Source organism: Danio rerio, chromosome 7, assembly GCF_049306965.1.
Source record: "Danio rerio strain Tuebingen ecotype United States chromosome 7, GRCz12tu, whole genome shotgun sequence".
In the NCBI taxonomy this organism is placed as follows: Eukaryota; Metazoa; Chordata; class Actinopteri; order Cypriniformes; family Danionidae; genus Danio; species Danio rerio.
Genome location: NC_133182.1, coordinates 11,149,735 through 11,164,720, shown reverse-complemented (window position 1 = coordinate 11,164,720; position 14,986 = coordinate 11,149,735). Strand labels below are relative to the sequence as shown.

General features: G+C 29.9%; 1 protein-coding gene across 3 annotated transcripts in view; it reads right to left on the bottom strand.

Moving 5' to 3' along the window:
• cemip (cell migration inducing hyaluronidase 1) overlaps window positions 1–14,986 on the bottom strand; it is a 1,140,081-nt gene that overhangs the window by 937,678 nt on the left and 187,417 nt on the right. For all 3 annotated transcript variants that reach the window (XR_012383148.1, XM_073908076.1, XM_073908077.1), the window contains exon 2: window positions 10,667–10,764. Coding sequence is in view for 2 of the 3 variants with exons in the window: in XM_073908076.1 (XP_073764177.1) it covers window positions 10,667–10,721 (55 nt within the window). In the remaining variant the exon portion in view is untranslated. The remainder of the gene's footprint in view (window positions 1–10,666; window positions 10,765–14,986) is intronic.

The following is a 14,986-nucleotide window of genomic DNA, read 5'->3' as shown; positions in this document are numbered from 1 at the left end:
AGAACATGCTACGCACAAAAACAACAGCCGGCCAGTTTAAGGACTAGAACTGGTGACGTTCTTGCTGTGAGGCAACAGTGTTAATCACTCGGCCACCGTGCCACTCTATAACAGGAAAGGTGGAGAAGTAGAGGTGGAAGGGGAGATTCTTCAAATCGAAGATGACTGTAGTGAGAAACATTGGCTTTTTATAGTGGGTTAGGAATCGTCTGATTAGTGGATCAGATGGGTTGCGGCTGGAAGGGCATCCGCTGCGTAAAAACTTGCTGGATAAGTTGGCGGTTCGTTCCGCTGTGGCAACCCCGGATTAATAAAGGGACTAAGTCGACAAGAAAAATAATGAATAAAATAAAATAAAATAAAATAAAATAAAATAAAATTAAATAAAAATTAAATTAAATTAAATTAAATTAAATTAAATTAAATTAAATTAAATTAAATTAAATTAAATTAAATTAAATTAAATTAAATTAAATTAAATTAAATTAAATTAAATTAAAACAAGTCAAGTCAATTTGAGTCAAGAAAAGACAATTCAAGTCAAGTCAATTCAAGTCAAGTCAAGTTGAAAATGAAATTACACAACGAAAAATTATTGAAATATTATTAGCCCCCCCCCCCCCTCCCCAAAAAAAAAAACATGACGATATCAATACCTATTTTCCCCGCTGTATATTTATCCTAATATATGTAATTATTGATCGTTAACTTTCAATTCTGATGTGATTAATAATTGCACAGCACTATTTTGCTATCTTATAGTCATGTTATATCTGACATGATACAGACTAACTGTACATCTGAGATGTCTAGACTATAAAGAAGCACTGAAATCCTCCAGTTGATCTTCTTTCACTGCTCTGATCAACAGAGTCATCGGCTGAACCAGAGGATGTTTGCCACTGCAGTCTGACTTTTAAGAGTCCTCACACATTAAAAGAGTCTTCATTTTTCCCTTTAGAGCGGTAAAAAGCTCTGCGACGACACACTCTTGATCTGAACGCACACAGCAGATCTCCAGAGCGTTTTATTCTCCGACACTGACAGTAATGATCACTCGGAGGAAAGTTCACTGCGCAGGAGACTGAAGGAAATCATTTAGATTCACTCAATTACTGTATCAGCTCAGTCTATACACACATTTACTGTAGCAAACATATAAATAGACTAATGTCTGGCAATTACTGATAAATGTGACTTACTCTCTGAATCAAAACATTGAATAGATATTTCTAATAAATATGTATATAAATTATTGAATTTTGAAATTTGTACATAAAATTTCAAGTTAACAGATTTTTATTTTTGACACATTGAAGTAAAAACAAAAGTATAAAATAATGATAATTCAAAATAAAAATAAAAACAATAAAAATACATATATATACAGTTGAAGTCAGAATTATTAACCCCCCTGAATTATTAGACCGCTTGTTTATTTTTTTCCCCAATATCTGTTTAATGGAGAGCAGATTTTTTTCAACACATTTCTAAACATAATAGTTTTAATAACTCATCTCTAATAATTTATTTATTTTATCTTTGCCATGATGACAGTAAATAATATTTTACTAGATAAATTTTGATACCGTTACATCCCTAATATATATATATATATATATATATATATATATATATATATATATATATATATATATATATATATATATATATATATATATATATATATATATATATATATATATATATATATATATATATATATATATAGATATCTCAAATTATATTTAACAGAGCAAGGAAATTTTCACAGTATGTCTAATAATATTTCTTCTTCTGGAGAAAGTTTTATTTGTTTTATTTCGGCTAATAAAAGTAGTTTTTAATTTTTTAAACACCATTTTAAGATCAAAATTATTAGCCCCTTCAAGTTATATATATATATATATATATATATATATATATATATATATATATATATATATTAGGGATGTGCGGAGCAGTCGGTATTTGTATTTGTATTTGTATTTGTTGAGGGGGGAAAAGTATTTGTATTTGTATTTGTATTCGAGTAAAATTCAAAATGGCGGAAAAATATATCTTTTTTTCTATTACACTTCTAATTTACGTTATAGTGAAAGTATTGTTTAATTATACCCATTATATAAATTATAGATATGCAATATTGGTTGTTGTTTTTGAACATGTGATAAGAAATGTCATTGAAAAGAAAATAACATAGAAGCCATTATCTCATCCATGGTTAAACCAACAACTAATAAAATACCATTGTAAATATTATGAACTCCACCACCACCGTTCTTGTTGAAGGACACTGAATAGACAGAATAAAAACAAATAATACTTCAAAAAACTGTTCTTCTTCTGAAAGAACTTCTTTCCAATGGACAGAATTCCAAAAACTAAAATTAACTAAATAAATCTAAATAAAACCCTGCCTGGGAGATCTGGCAGAACAAAAGTATTCTATATAATACTAAAAGATACAGCCCTGCTATTGTCATCTGCCTGCCACAAAAAAAGACACAAAGTTTGTTTGTTTGTTTTTTTTATGTTTGAAACTGACTTGCTGGGGCAGAATGTGGCTGTGTTGATGGTTTGGTGCTTGTGGAGGATTTAGCAGAACATAGCTGTGCTGATTGAGGGGATTGATGCTTGTTGGGGGTTCACAGACAGTATCAGGAGAGGATGCTTTTAGTGCATGTGATAATACATTACATAAGGTTGCGCGGTGCTCTGTTCAGTGAGAAGCGCTCTCTATGGCAAGCCTTTTTAGCATTTAAATCTTTGTTCTGACTCCATAAATATATTAGAGATATCTCTAATTATATTTTGACTAGTCATAGTTATAATTCCACTACTCAGAATGACAATTAGACATATCTGCAATTACAATTGTTCTAGTACGAAATCAGATGAATTTTGACTAGTAACAATTGTAATTGATATCTCTGAGTTTTTACTAGTCATAATACATTTAGAGATGTCTTTAATTCATTATATTTAGAGATATTTACAAATATATTTGAAGATATCTCTAATTAATTTACTAAAAGTCTAATTACAGTTGTAGATATCTTGAATTGGATTTTTGACTAGTCAAAATTCATTTGGAGATATCTCTAATTACAATTGTGACTAGTCAAAACTTATTTAGAGATATCTGCAAATATTTTTCAATGGAAGTCAATGGAGGAATATGACTAGTCTATCATAATATATTTGCAGATGTTTCCAATCTGACTAGTCGAATTATAATTATGACAAGTCAAAATATAATTAGAGATATCTCTAAATATATTTATGGATAGTCTGAACAAGGTTTAAATGCTAAAACAGCTTGCCACACGCTCTCACCCAGTAGCACAGTGGAGATTTCTCTAGTTATATCCTTTCAGTCATTTGTTATGCATTGACATGCAGTCAAATATTTCGCCAAACAGTTCTTAGGGATGCGGTGACACGCAGTCAGATATTTTACCGGACAGATCCGCCACTTTTGGCGCGCATAAACAATCATAAAGCTCTCGTGCTGCAGGAATGAGGGGGTCTGCTGAAGGCGCGCAGCTGACGTGCAGTGAGGGGTTTGCGTCTTTAATAAACTACGGCAGTTTGCGATCACTGAACAGTAAGAATGATTAATAAATCCATATGAAACAACCCCTTAAAAGTCACGTCTCGCTTTCAGTTTCGGGCTTTGGCGCGTTTTGTCTCTCTCTCTCTCTCTCTCTCTCTCACTCACTCACTCACTCACTCACTCACGCGGGCATGCACTGTGGTCTCATGAGGAAACGCTGCTTTTTGATATAGTGTTTTTCTTGCTCCCGAATACAAATAATTTTTCAAGTATTTGTTCGAATCAAGTATTCGTAAAAACACGCTATTCGTGCCTTTCCGAATACCGTATTCGGGTTGGGCTCCACCCTTAATATATATATATATATATATATATATATATTCCCTTGATAACAGCACTCGTACAGCCTCTTCACCAGTTGTGTATTACTCCGCTCACAACAGTTTGACAAATATTGCAGCTGTTGGACAACATGATGTACTTTTGGGGCTTTTTCAGGCAAGAATGTAGTTGTTTAGCAACTATGCCATTTAAAATTATAGTGCCTATTTTAAATAATTATAATTTTTGAGATAAAGCGCATCGGCATCCATCAGCCTGTCATTGAGCAAAGACAGTTGACGTTGCCCATCCACAAGATGGCGACAGAGACTACATAATAAGCCCTTATAGGAGAAAAACTACAACTGATCAAATTGTTGGACTCTCTGTGTTTGATTTTCTTTTTTAAAAACATAATTATGCCATCGAACTGTTGTATAAACACAATCACACTTGTAGCAGTGGGATATGGTTATATATTGTCACTAGTGGGACACTAAGCACGCCTCCCACCAGTGCCGATACACAGTCATATCGCACTGCTACTCATGTGATATTGCTTATATATTGAAATTGTTTCCATTTATTTGACAAACATATTTAAATCACTGTTGTTGCTATAAAAAAATCTAAAGTAAAATTGGTAAAAATCCAGTAAATTAATAAAAAAAGACAAAAATGTAAAGACAAAAAAATCGCAACTTAAAAATATAAAAATAATTTATTTCACATGTGTATATGTATATATTTTTTCCTAATATATTTTCATATACAGTATATAACTAACTATTATATTACGTTTTTAATTCTGAACATAGACAGCCTTAAAATGTTGTTTTCATGAGCAGTTTACTCAGCACTTTACTAAAACTTTCCTCTTTTTCTATAAAACAGAAAAGCTGTAAGCATGGCTATAAGGGACAGACGATGAAAGAGCTATTAGATAAAGCGAGTCTTTAATAAATGAGCTCATTGATCCTGGACTCGGCTCTCAAAAAAAGCTGAAAATCAAAGAAAACACGGCAGCCTGTCGTTTCAAACAAGCGCTTTCATGTGACCACTAACTAGCGATCCTGCAGAGACACATTCATCTCATCAGCAGCCTTCACAATATGCACTACACAATACAGCACATACTCAAATCACAACTAAATTCCCACAGGAATACACTGGCTGTAGGCAAACTAGAGTGTTAGTGCCATGGAGAATCAGACTCTCCAAATGAAGAAAAAAATGTAACAAAACATGTTTAGGGTGATTTGGGGCATTGTGTTGAATCATGTGTCCATTATGACTGGATACTGTAGGATTCGTTCATGTTCTTGTTTTAGTTTACAAGGCTGAGATGCTTCGTCTATCAACACGATTTGCTGTAATGCTCCCTTTGAATTAAACACATTCTCACACCTGACTCGACACATAGGCTTCATTTAAACTGCAGATCTCAATGGCCAATTCAAGTCAAGTGAAGTAAATTCAAGTCAAGTAAATTTGAGTCAAGTCAAGTCAAGTCATTTATTTTCCTTTTAGTTTGACCCAGTTTATCAGGGGTCGCTACAGCACACTTATACACAACGGCCAGTTTAGTTTATACAATTCACTTATTCCGCATGTCTCTAGACTGTGCAGGAAACCGGAGCACCCGGAGGAAACTCACGCCAACACGGGGAGAACATGCATACACTACACAGAAATACCAACTGACCCAGCCGGGACTCAAACCAGACAACTTCTTAAATTAAATTAAATTAAATTAAATTAAATTAAATTAAATTAAATTAAATTAAATTAAATTAAATTAAATTAAATTAAATTAAATTAAATTAATGTCAGGTCAATTTAAGTCAAGTAAATTCAAGTAAAGTCAAATCAATTTAAGTTGTCAATTCAAGTAAATTCTTGTCAAGTAAAGACAAGTCAATTCAAGTCAGGTCAATTTACGTCAAGTCAAGTAAATTCACTCCAACTTAGGTCAAGTCAATTCAACCCTAGCCAAGTTGTCAATTCAAGTCATCAAAACAAGTCAAGTCAATTTGAGTCAAGTCAAGTAAATTCAAGTCAAGTCAAGTCAAGTCAAGTCAAGTCATCAGAACAAGTTAAGTCAAGTAAATTAAATTCAAGTCAAGTCAAGTCAAGTCAAGTCAAGTCAATTTAAGGCAATTTAATTCACTTCAAGTCAAGTTAAATCTAGTCAAGTTAAGTCAAGTCGTAAATTCAAGTCATCAAAACAAATCAAGTCAATTTAAGTCAAGTCAATTCACATTAAGTCGTCAATTCAAGTCATCAAAACAAGTCAAATCGATCTAATTCAAGTCAAGTCAAGTCAAGTAAATTCAAGTCAAGTCAAATCAAATCATTAGAACAAGTCAAGTAAATTCAAGTCAAGTAAAGTCAAATCAATTCAAGTCGTCAATTCAAGTAAATTCTAGAAAATAAAGACAAGTCAATTCAAGTCAGATCATTTACTTCAAGTCAAGTCAAGACAAGTCAAATTAAGTCAATTAATTTCACTCCAATTTGAATCAAGTCAAGTCATTAATTAAAGTCATCAAAATAAGTCAAGTCAATTCCAGTCAAGTCAAGTAAGTTCAATTCAAGTCAAGTCAAGTAAATTTAAGTCAAGTCAAATCAAATCATCAGACAAGTTAAGTCAAGTAAATTCAAGTCAAGTCAAATCAATTACAGTCGCCAATTCAAGTAAATTCTAGAAAATAAAGAAAAGTCCATTTAAGTCAGGTCATTTACATCAAGTCAAGCCAAGTCAAGTCAAGTCAATTTAAGTCAATTAATTTCACTACAATTTGAATCAAGTCAAGTCATTAATTCAAGTCATCAAAATAAGTCAAGTCAATTCCAGTCAAGTCAAGTAAGTTCAAGTCAAGTCGAGTCAATTCAAGTAAATTTAAGTTAAGTCAAGTCAAGTCATCAGAACAAGTTTGGTCAAGTAAATTCAAGTCAAGTCAAATTGAATAAAGTCAATTCAAGTCAAGTAAATACAAGTCAACACAAGTCAAGTCAATTAAATTCAAGTCGAGTCAAGTGAAGTCAATTCAAGTCAAGTCAAGCCAAGTCAAGTCAAGTCAAGTCAAGTCAAGTCAAGTCAAGTCAAGTCAAGTCAAGTCAAGTCAAGTCAAGTCATCAGAACAAGTTAAGTAAAGTAAATTCAAGTCAAGTCAAGTCAAGTAAAGTAAATTCTATTCAAGTAAAGTCAATTTAAGTCAATTCACTTCAAGTTAAGTCAAGTTAAATCAAGTAAATTCAAGTCAAATTAAAAAAATTTAAGTCAAGTCAGGTAAATTCAAGTCAAGTCAATTCAAGTCAAGTAAATTTAAGTCAAGTCGAGTCAATTCAAGTCAAGTCATGTCATCAGAACAAGTTAAGTCAAGTAAATTCAAGTCAAGTCACGTCAATTTAAGTCAATTCAATTTACTGCAAGTCAAGTCAAGTCAAGTTAAATCAAGTCAATTCAAGTAAAGTCGTCAATTCAAGTCATCAAAACAAGTCAAGTAAATTCCAGTCAAGTAAATTCAAGTCAAGTAGAGTCAATTCAAGTCAAGAAAAAAAAAAAAAAGTCAAGTCATTTCAAGTAATCAAAACAAGTCAAGTCCAAGAACTTCCAATCAGCTTGACCATCAGTGAATACTTTTCAAATTCATAAACTTACATCCACATTCATTTGTATTTGCTAGTTTGTCACACTACAGTTTTTGACAGTTTGTTGCCATATTGTGAATGAATAACATGTATGTTAGTGTATTCTCCATTCAACCGGTTTCTTTTCTGTCAGCTTTGCATATTGCCCTTTTGGCTCCATCTTGTTACTGAATAAGGATTCTTTCACATATCACATCTTTTGCGCACACAAATTCAGTATTTTCAAAGAAACAATTTGGGAATCTTATCTGTTAACTGTTTTTTTAAGTATATTTGTAAATCACATTCACTACAGCAAAGTCCACAAGCAGTTCCAGTGTGTAAAATCACAGTAAAGCTGCTCTGCAAAGTAAAGCTGAGTAATGAGCAGAAACACTACATTCTTAGGCCTGTGAAGACATGGATTGTACAACTGGGGTTTTTTTTTGGCTGAAAAGTGAGTTTGAGTTTGGCTGGACAAGAATGAAACACAGAAGAGAAAAGTCTCAAAGGAATTCAGTGGGTTTGACAAAACTAAATCCAAAAGCCTTCTTCTGCAACAAGACTCTTAGTCATGCGCTTCTGTCTCTTGCGGATGGATTAAGTCGAGACAGAAGGGATGCCTGTATATTTCGGGGCTTCATGCTGGTTAATCTCTGATACTGTACATCAGGCAATGTCACACAGTTCAGCCTGGAGAGGGAAACTCAGAGGAGCGCTGATAACATGGCAATGAAGGACATAGAGCACAATCGCAAAATACCAGAGCAGAGAAATTATACAATGATTGCAATTTTGTCATTTTTTTTTTTTTGAATGAAGCATACAAATTAAAATAAAATAAAATAAAATAAAATAAAATAAAATAAAATAAATTTAATTTAATTTAATTTAATTTAATTTAATTTAATTTAATTTAATTTAATTTAATTTAATTTAATTTAATTTAATTTAATTCAACTAAAGAAATATTTTACAATCAGCAACATATTTGTGTCTTAATGTGACTTTTTTTAAATGTTAATAAGTCAATAAGTCAATTTAATTTAATTATTAACATAACTTAACTTACATTATTAATACTTCTGTATATTACTAAGAAATTAAATATATTTTTTACTTTTATTTTAATATTTTAGTAAATTAAATTTAATTAAATTTAATGTCTTTATTATACATAATTTAATTAAATTTATGTCTTTATTATACATAAATTAAATTAAATTATGTATAATAAAGACATTAAATTCAATTAAATTAAACTCAACCAAATTAAATGAAGGTAAATACATTTATTAAATGTAGTAAAGGTAAAATAAAGGTAAATGCATTTAATTTAATTTAATTTAATTTAATTTAATTTAATTTAATTTAATTTAATTTAATTTAATTTAATTTAATTTAATTTAATTTAATTTAATTTGTGAAAACGTTTTGCTTTCTCGAACTTTTATTTTTGGAAGTTAATAATCACGATTAACTGTTTGTCAGCACTAAAATAAATATAAATATATATGTATTTATTTATTGTAATAAAATAAATGTAGGCATTTTATTTAATTAAATCTATTTAGATTTATTTTAGTGCTAGCAAATGACTAATCGTGAAATACAAAATAAAGTTAATATTTTACTAAATAATAGTTAATTAACTGGGTTGTAGCTGGAAGGGCATCCACTGTATAAAACATAGGCTGGATGAGTTGGCAGTTCATTCCACTGTGGCAACCACTGATGAATAAAGGGACTAAGTTGAAGGAAAATAAATGAATGAATGAATGAATGAATGAATGAATGAATGAATGAATGAATGAATGAAAAAAGGCATATTTTTGACGAAGCATCTGCATTCAAGTTTTGATAAAACATATGAACACATAAATAGAGTATATGTTTATTTTTGTTTAAAAGCAGAGGTTTGATTCTTTATGTTGATATATAACATGATCAAACATTTTTAGCAGAAAATATTTTATGTTATTTTATATTCAGATTTAGATTAAAAAAATAAAAATAAATTCTGGTGGTGTCTGGCAACTTTAAAGAAACACTTTAAAGAAAGAATTACAAATAATTCACAATTATATTTTAATTTATGTATGATTTTAATTACCATATATATATATATATATATATATATATATATATATATATATATATATATATATATATATATATATATATATATATATATATATATATATATATATATATATATATATTTTTTTTTTTTTTTTTATGAATGTAAAAAATAAAATTTCCTATAAAAATGCTTTAAAAATGCAAAAAAAAAAATTCCTATTATTTTTTATTTCATTTTATTTTAAGACTTCTTCTTAATACATGACTTAATCTTTATTGATTTAATTAATATATTAAGTAATATGTAAAGACGTCTTGGTGGCTTAGTGTTTAGCACTGTCGTCTCACAGCAAGGTCGCTGGTTGAAGTCTCGGCTGGACCTGTTGTGGAGCCTGCTGTTTATGTGTGGAGTTTGTTCTATTTTAAACTAAAATAAGTTGGCGGTTCATTCTGCTAAGCCGAAGGATAATAAATGAATGAATGAATGAATGAATGAATGACTATTATATTTTATATATTAGTTGGTTTTATTTAAGATTTTATTCCAAACTACAGTTTCTGCTTCGTGACAAGAAAATTTTTATTCTACATATTTATATTTAACATTGTTTTAATCATTTCTGCTTTTAATCAATTATATTTTATTTCAAATTGTATGTATTTTACTTAACATTTTAGTTTAGATATAATGCAATATTGCTGTAATTTGAAATTTTTATAATACACTCTTGGCTTTCAAAGTTCAATAAATTTTGTCCATCAACTTTTTTTTTTTTTGTTTATTTTACTTAACATTTTATTTTATTTTATTATTATTTGTTTTATTTCATTATTATTTTTTTATTTTATTTTTAATTTTATTTTTTATATTATTTTTTTATTTTATTTTATTTTATCTTTTTATTTTATTTTACATTTTATCTTTATATTTTATTTTATCTTATTTTATTTATTTATTAAAATTTATTTTATTTTATTTTAATTTAATTTTATGCAACGTAACGCAAAAAAAAAAAAAAAAACACTTTGTCACTAAACAGACACATCAGATCACGAGAGCCAGAAACTCACCAGCCTGAGCGATGTGAAGAACAGCTACTACAACAAAAGCAACACAGATCTTCATTTTCAGCACTGGTGGTTTGGTCCAGAGAGTAAAGGCACCTCACCTGCAACACAAACACAAAAATACAACAGTTATTATAATCACTTCACAGGAGCCAAAGTGTGTCGTTTTTGCACAATCAAACATTCCCTGCAAAAATAATCCATGCTTTTTACTTATTTATGCCATTTCTCAACCAAACATTCATTCATTTATTTTTCTTTCACTTGGTTTCTTATTTATCAAGGGTTGCATTATTATTTTATTTCAGCATATGTTTTACACAGCAGATGCCCTTCCAGCTGCAACTCAGTATTGGGAAACACCCATACACACTCACATTCACACTTATACACTATAGTCAATTTAGTTTATTCAATTCATCTATAGCACATGTCCTTGGACTGTGAGGGAAACCAGAGCACCCGGAGGAAACCCACGCCAACATGGGGAGAACATGCAAACTCCACACAGAAACGTCAACTGACCCAGCTGGGACTCAAACCAGCCAACACACTGCCTTAATTACAATTGTAATGACCTAATTATGCAATTATTACTTTTTGGAAGAAACTAACCCAACACTCTTATGGAAAAAACAGATGTATCTCATGACAAATGCTGAATAGCACTGTACTCATCACATTTGCGTTACACTTTTGACCAGCGGTGTAAAGTGTGCGGTTTTACCATATAAACAGGCGACTGATTTTGTCCATTTGCCAGAATGTGAATGTGTTGGTGGTTTTTTGCATTCCTTTGAAAGCAGCGGCTCTGAAGGTTAGCTGGATTTCTTCAAAGAGATTATAAGAGCATCGACGGTGCGACTTCAGCCTCCATAAAGGATCAAAAGTCTGCGAGGGTTCGAGGGCTCGCAGGTACAGACGTGCTAATAATAGTATGCTGGCTTCAATGCGGTTATATAAAAAGTTACATAACAGAAATAGACATACTGTAGACTCTGAATGCTGGATTCCAGATATACTCCACGTGGAAGAGAAACATGACAATGCTTGCTTTTTTGACTTTGGCTGGAGTGTTTCTGGGACAATAAGGGCTTGTTTTTATTTTTTTTATTTTATTTAACTTAGTTTAATTTAATTATCAGTATAACTTAACTTTTAAAGAAACATAACAATGCTTCATTTGACTATACTATATACCAAAGTGCTTAATTTAATTTAATTTAATTTAATTTAATTTAATTTAATTAATTTAATTTAATTTAATTTAATTTAATTTAATTTAATTTAATTTAATTTAATTTAATTTAATTAATTTAATTTAATTTAATTTAATTTAATTTAATTTAATTTAATTTAATTTAATTTAATTTAATTTAATTTAATTTAATTTAATGCTTTCTGGCATATTAAAGGCTTGTTTTGTCTGTTTTTAATGAAAGCTCTATTATTATTATATTAATAAACTTCTGTATTTTAACATTTTAACTTATATATACCGTTGAAGTGAGAATTATTAGCCCCCTTTGATTTTTTTTTCTGTTTTAAATATTTCCCAAATGATGTTTAACAGAGCAAGGACATTTTCACAGTATGTCTGATAATATTTTTTCTTCTCGAAAAAGTCTTGTTTGTTTTATTTCGGCTAGAATAAAAGCAGTTTTAAATTTTTAAAAAAACATTTTAAGGTCAAAATTATTAGCCCTTTTAAGCTATATTTTTTCAGATAGTCTACAGAACAAACCATCATTATACAATAACTTGCCTAATACTTTAACCTGCCTAGTTAACCTAATTAACCTAGTTAAGCCTTTAAATGTCACTTTAAGCTGTATAGAAGTGTCTTGAAAAATATCGAGTCAAATATTATTTACTGTCATCATGACAAAGACAAAATAAATCAGTTATTAGAAATGAGTTTTTCCACTTAGCAAGTCTGCCATGTAAATAGCAATACTCTGATTGGTTTAATGCACGCTAAGCACAACCATGTTAGGCACAGCACTTACTAGCTGGCCTCCGTTACACATGCGCGAGGGCAGATCGTATCTTTCCATCCTTAAAATATCAAAAGTAGTTTTCATGCTTTTGCGCCGTTTGTTTAGACTTGGTGCGTAGATCAATAAAATAGAGCCGTAAGACTTTCTTTGACTAAACTACTTTTTTAATTTACTGCACATAAAAGCATTTTTTTTTATACTTTAAACATTAATTAAATTCAATTCATCTTTATTTGTATAGCGCTTGTTGATTGTGTCAAAGCGGCTTCACATAGAATATTATGATGAATTAAAACAGTGTCAGTTTAATATTAACCCTTGTATGGTGTTCGGGTCTGTGAGACCCGTCTTCAGTTTTTTCAAAAGAAAAATTAAACAATTAATTATTTTTTCAACCTGACATTCATTAGCTTTGGCTTGTTTTCTGTGAAGAACATAAATTCAAACACATTTTTAATGATCGCATAATGTACCTCCCCCCACACATTTACAATACATACAAGGTGTTCAGTTCCACTAGACCCAGATTTAATAAAAGTCTTGAAAGTGTAGCCCCCCACCCCCCACACAAAGTTGCAACATTGTTGAAACTTCAACTATCAACACTGTCTGCTCTTACATTCCCGCACATTTTACCCTCTCTCTTGCAGAACCAAGCTTTATTTTCTCATACCCCGTCCCATCTGTGAATTAGGGGCATAGTACTATAAATAAGACTTGCTAGTGTGGTTCCTTATCACAACTGATCAAGTTGGCCAAAAGATTATCTGCTGCTAGGGCCTTGCAATTGATTGTGGAAGAGAGAGGAGCTTCTGATGATGATGTCCATGACCATGGTAGGAACAATACAAAAAAAAATCTGTGGGTTTTATTTTTTTTCATAACATTAATAAATAATAATAATAATAATAATAATAATAATAATAAAACAGAAGCACATTAATTCCTCAATATGATCTAACAAAGGTAAAGGGGAAAAATTAACTATGTTTGCTGTGCATATGGCTTGTAATTGCGATTATGTAAACATGTAATTTAACATAAAAATGTTTGATAGTGTTAATTTGGAAAGCCAAAACTCTAGCAGGTCCACCAGAACCCTGAACACTGGCTGAGTAACCAAAATACGAACACCACACAAGGGTTAAAATACTCCAGTGTAGGATTAAAATAAATAGCTAAGTTTGCCCCTTTTTACATGTTTATGTTAGTCTTGTATTTCTCTTTTAATTTTTCAGTATTAAATTCTCAATCTGAAGTGTTACCTTTGCCTATATCTGGCAGAGCATGTTTTCCAGCAAATAAAAGGCTGCTGTTTTTTCTTCGTCTTCAGTTTTTCCATCTGTTTATTATGTGATATATTGCTCTGTGGTGTGTTTGTTAGCTCTGCTGCTCTGCCCGAGGCGTAAGGTTTGCATCATGACCTGTCGAACATGTTTTGTGTGTTATATTGAGAGATAATGACCAGCGACTGTCAGCTCCTCATCATCTCTCCGTCTCCATCCTCTCCCATCGGGCCTGCGCAGAGGATTCTGGGAGAACGCAAAAGGTTGTATGTCTGGGTCTTTATTTAAAATCGAATGCAAGTCAGCATGTGACGTGATAATACGGTACAGTCATAAATCACGAGAAAATGAAATCTTTATATAATAAGCAACACATTTTTTTTTTCATTGCATGGTCTTTTTTTCATTGCATTTTAAAAATTGAAAACAACAAGTTAATTTAATTATTAAAATAATTTTAATTATTAATACTTCTGTATTTTAACTAAAAAATGTTTAACTTATTTATAAACATTTTTATTATATCGTATCTTTTACTAAATGTTTATATTTAGATGTTATATCAGTAATAAACTTTTATTTACTGAAATTTATAAGCAACATATTTGTATCTTAATGTGACTAAGTTATTTAGAAAAATTGCATATGAGAACAATAAGCTGATTTAATTTAATTATTATTATAATTTAAATTTTAAATACTTCTGTTTTTAATTAGAAATGTGAACACATTTTTACCTTATTTTTTTATTTTAGGTGCATCTTTATATCTTTATTATCAATAATTTAATTTAATTTAATTTAATTTAATTTAATTTAATTTAATTTAATTTAATTTAATTTAATTTAATTTAATAAGCAACATATTTGTGTTTTTTCATTGCATTTAAAAAGATTTATGAAATCAACCTACAGTTAATTTAATTATTCATAAAATTTAAATTATTAATACTTTGGTATTTCAACTAAAAAGTTATTTAACTTATTTTTAAACACATTTTTATTATATTATATCTTTTAGTAAATTTTTATATTTTA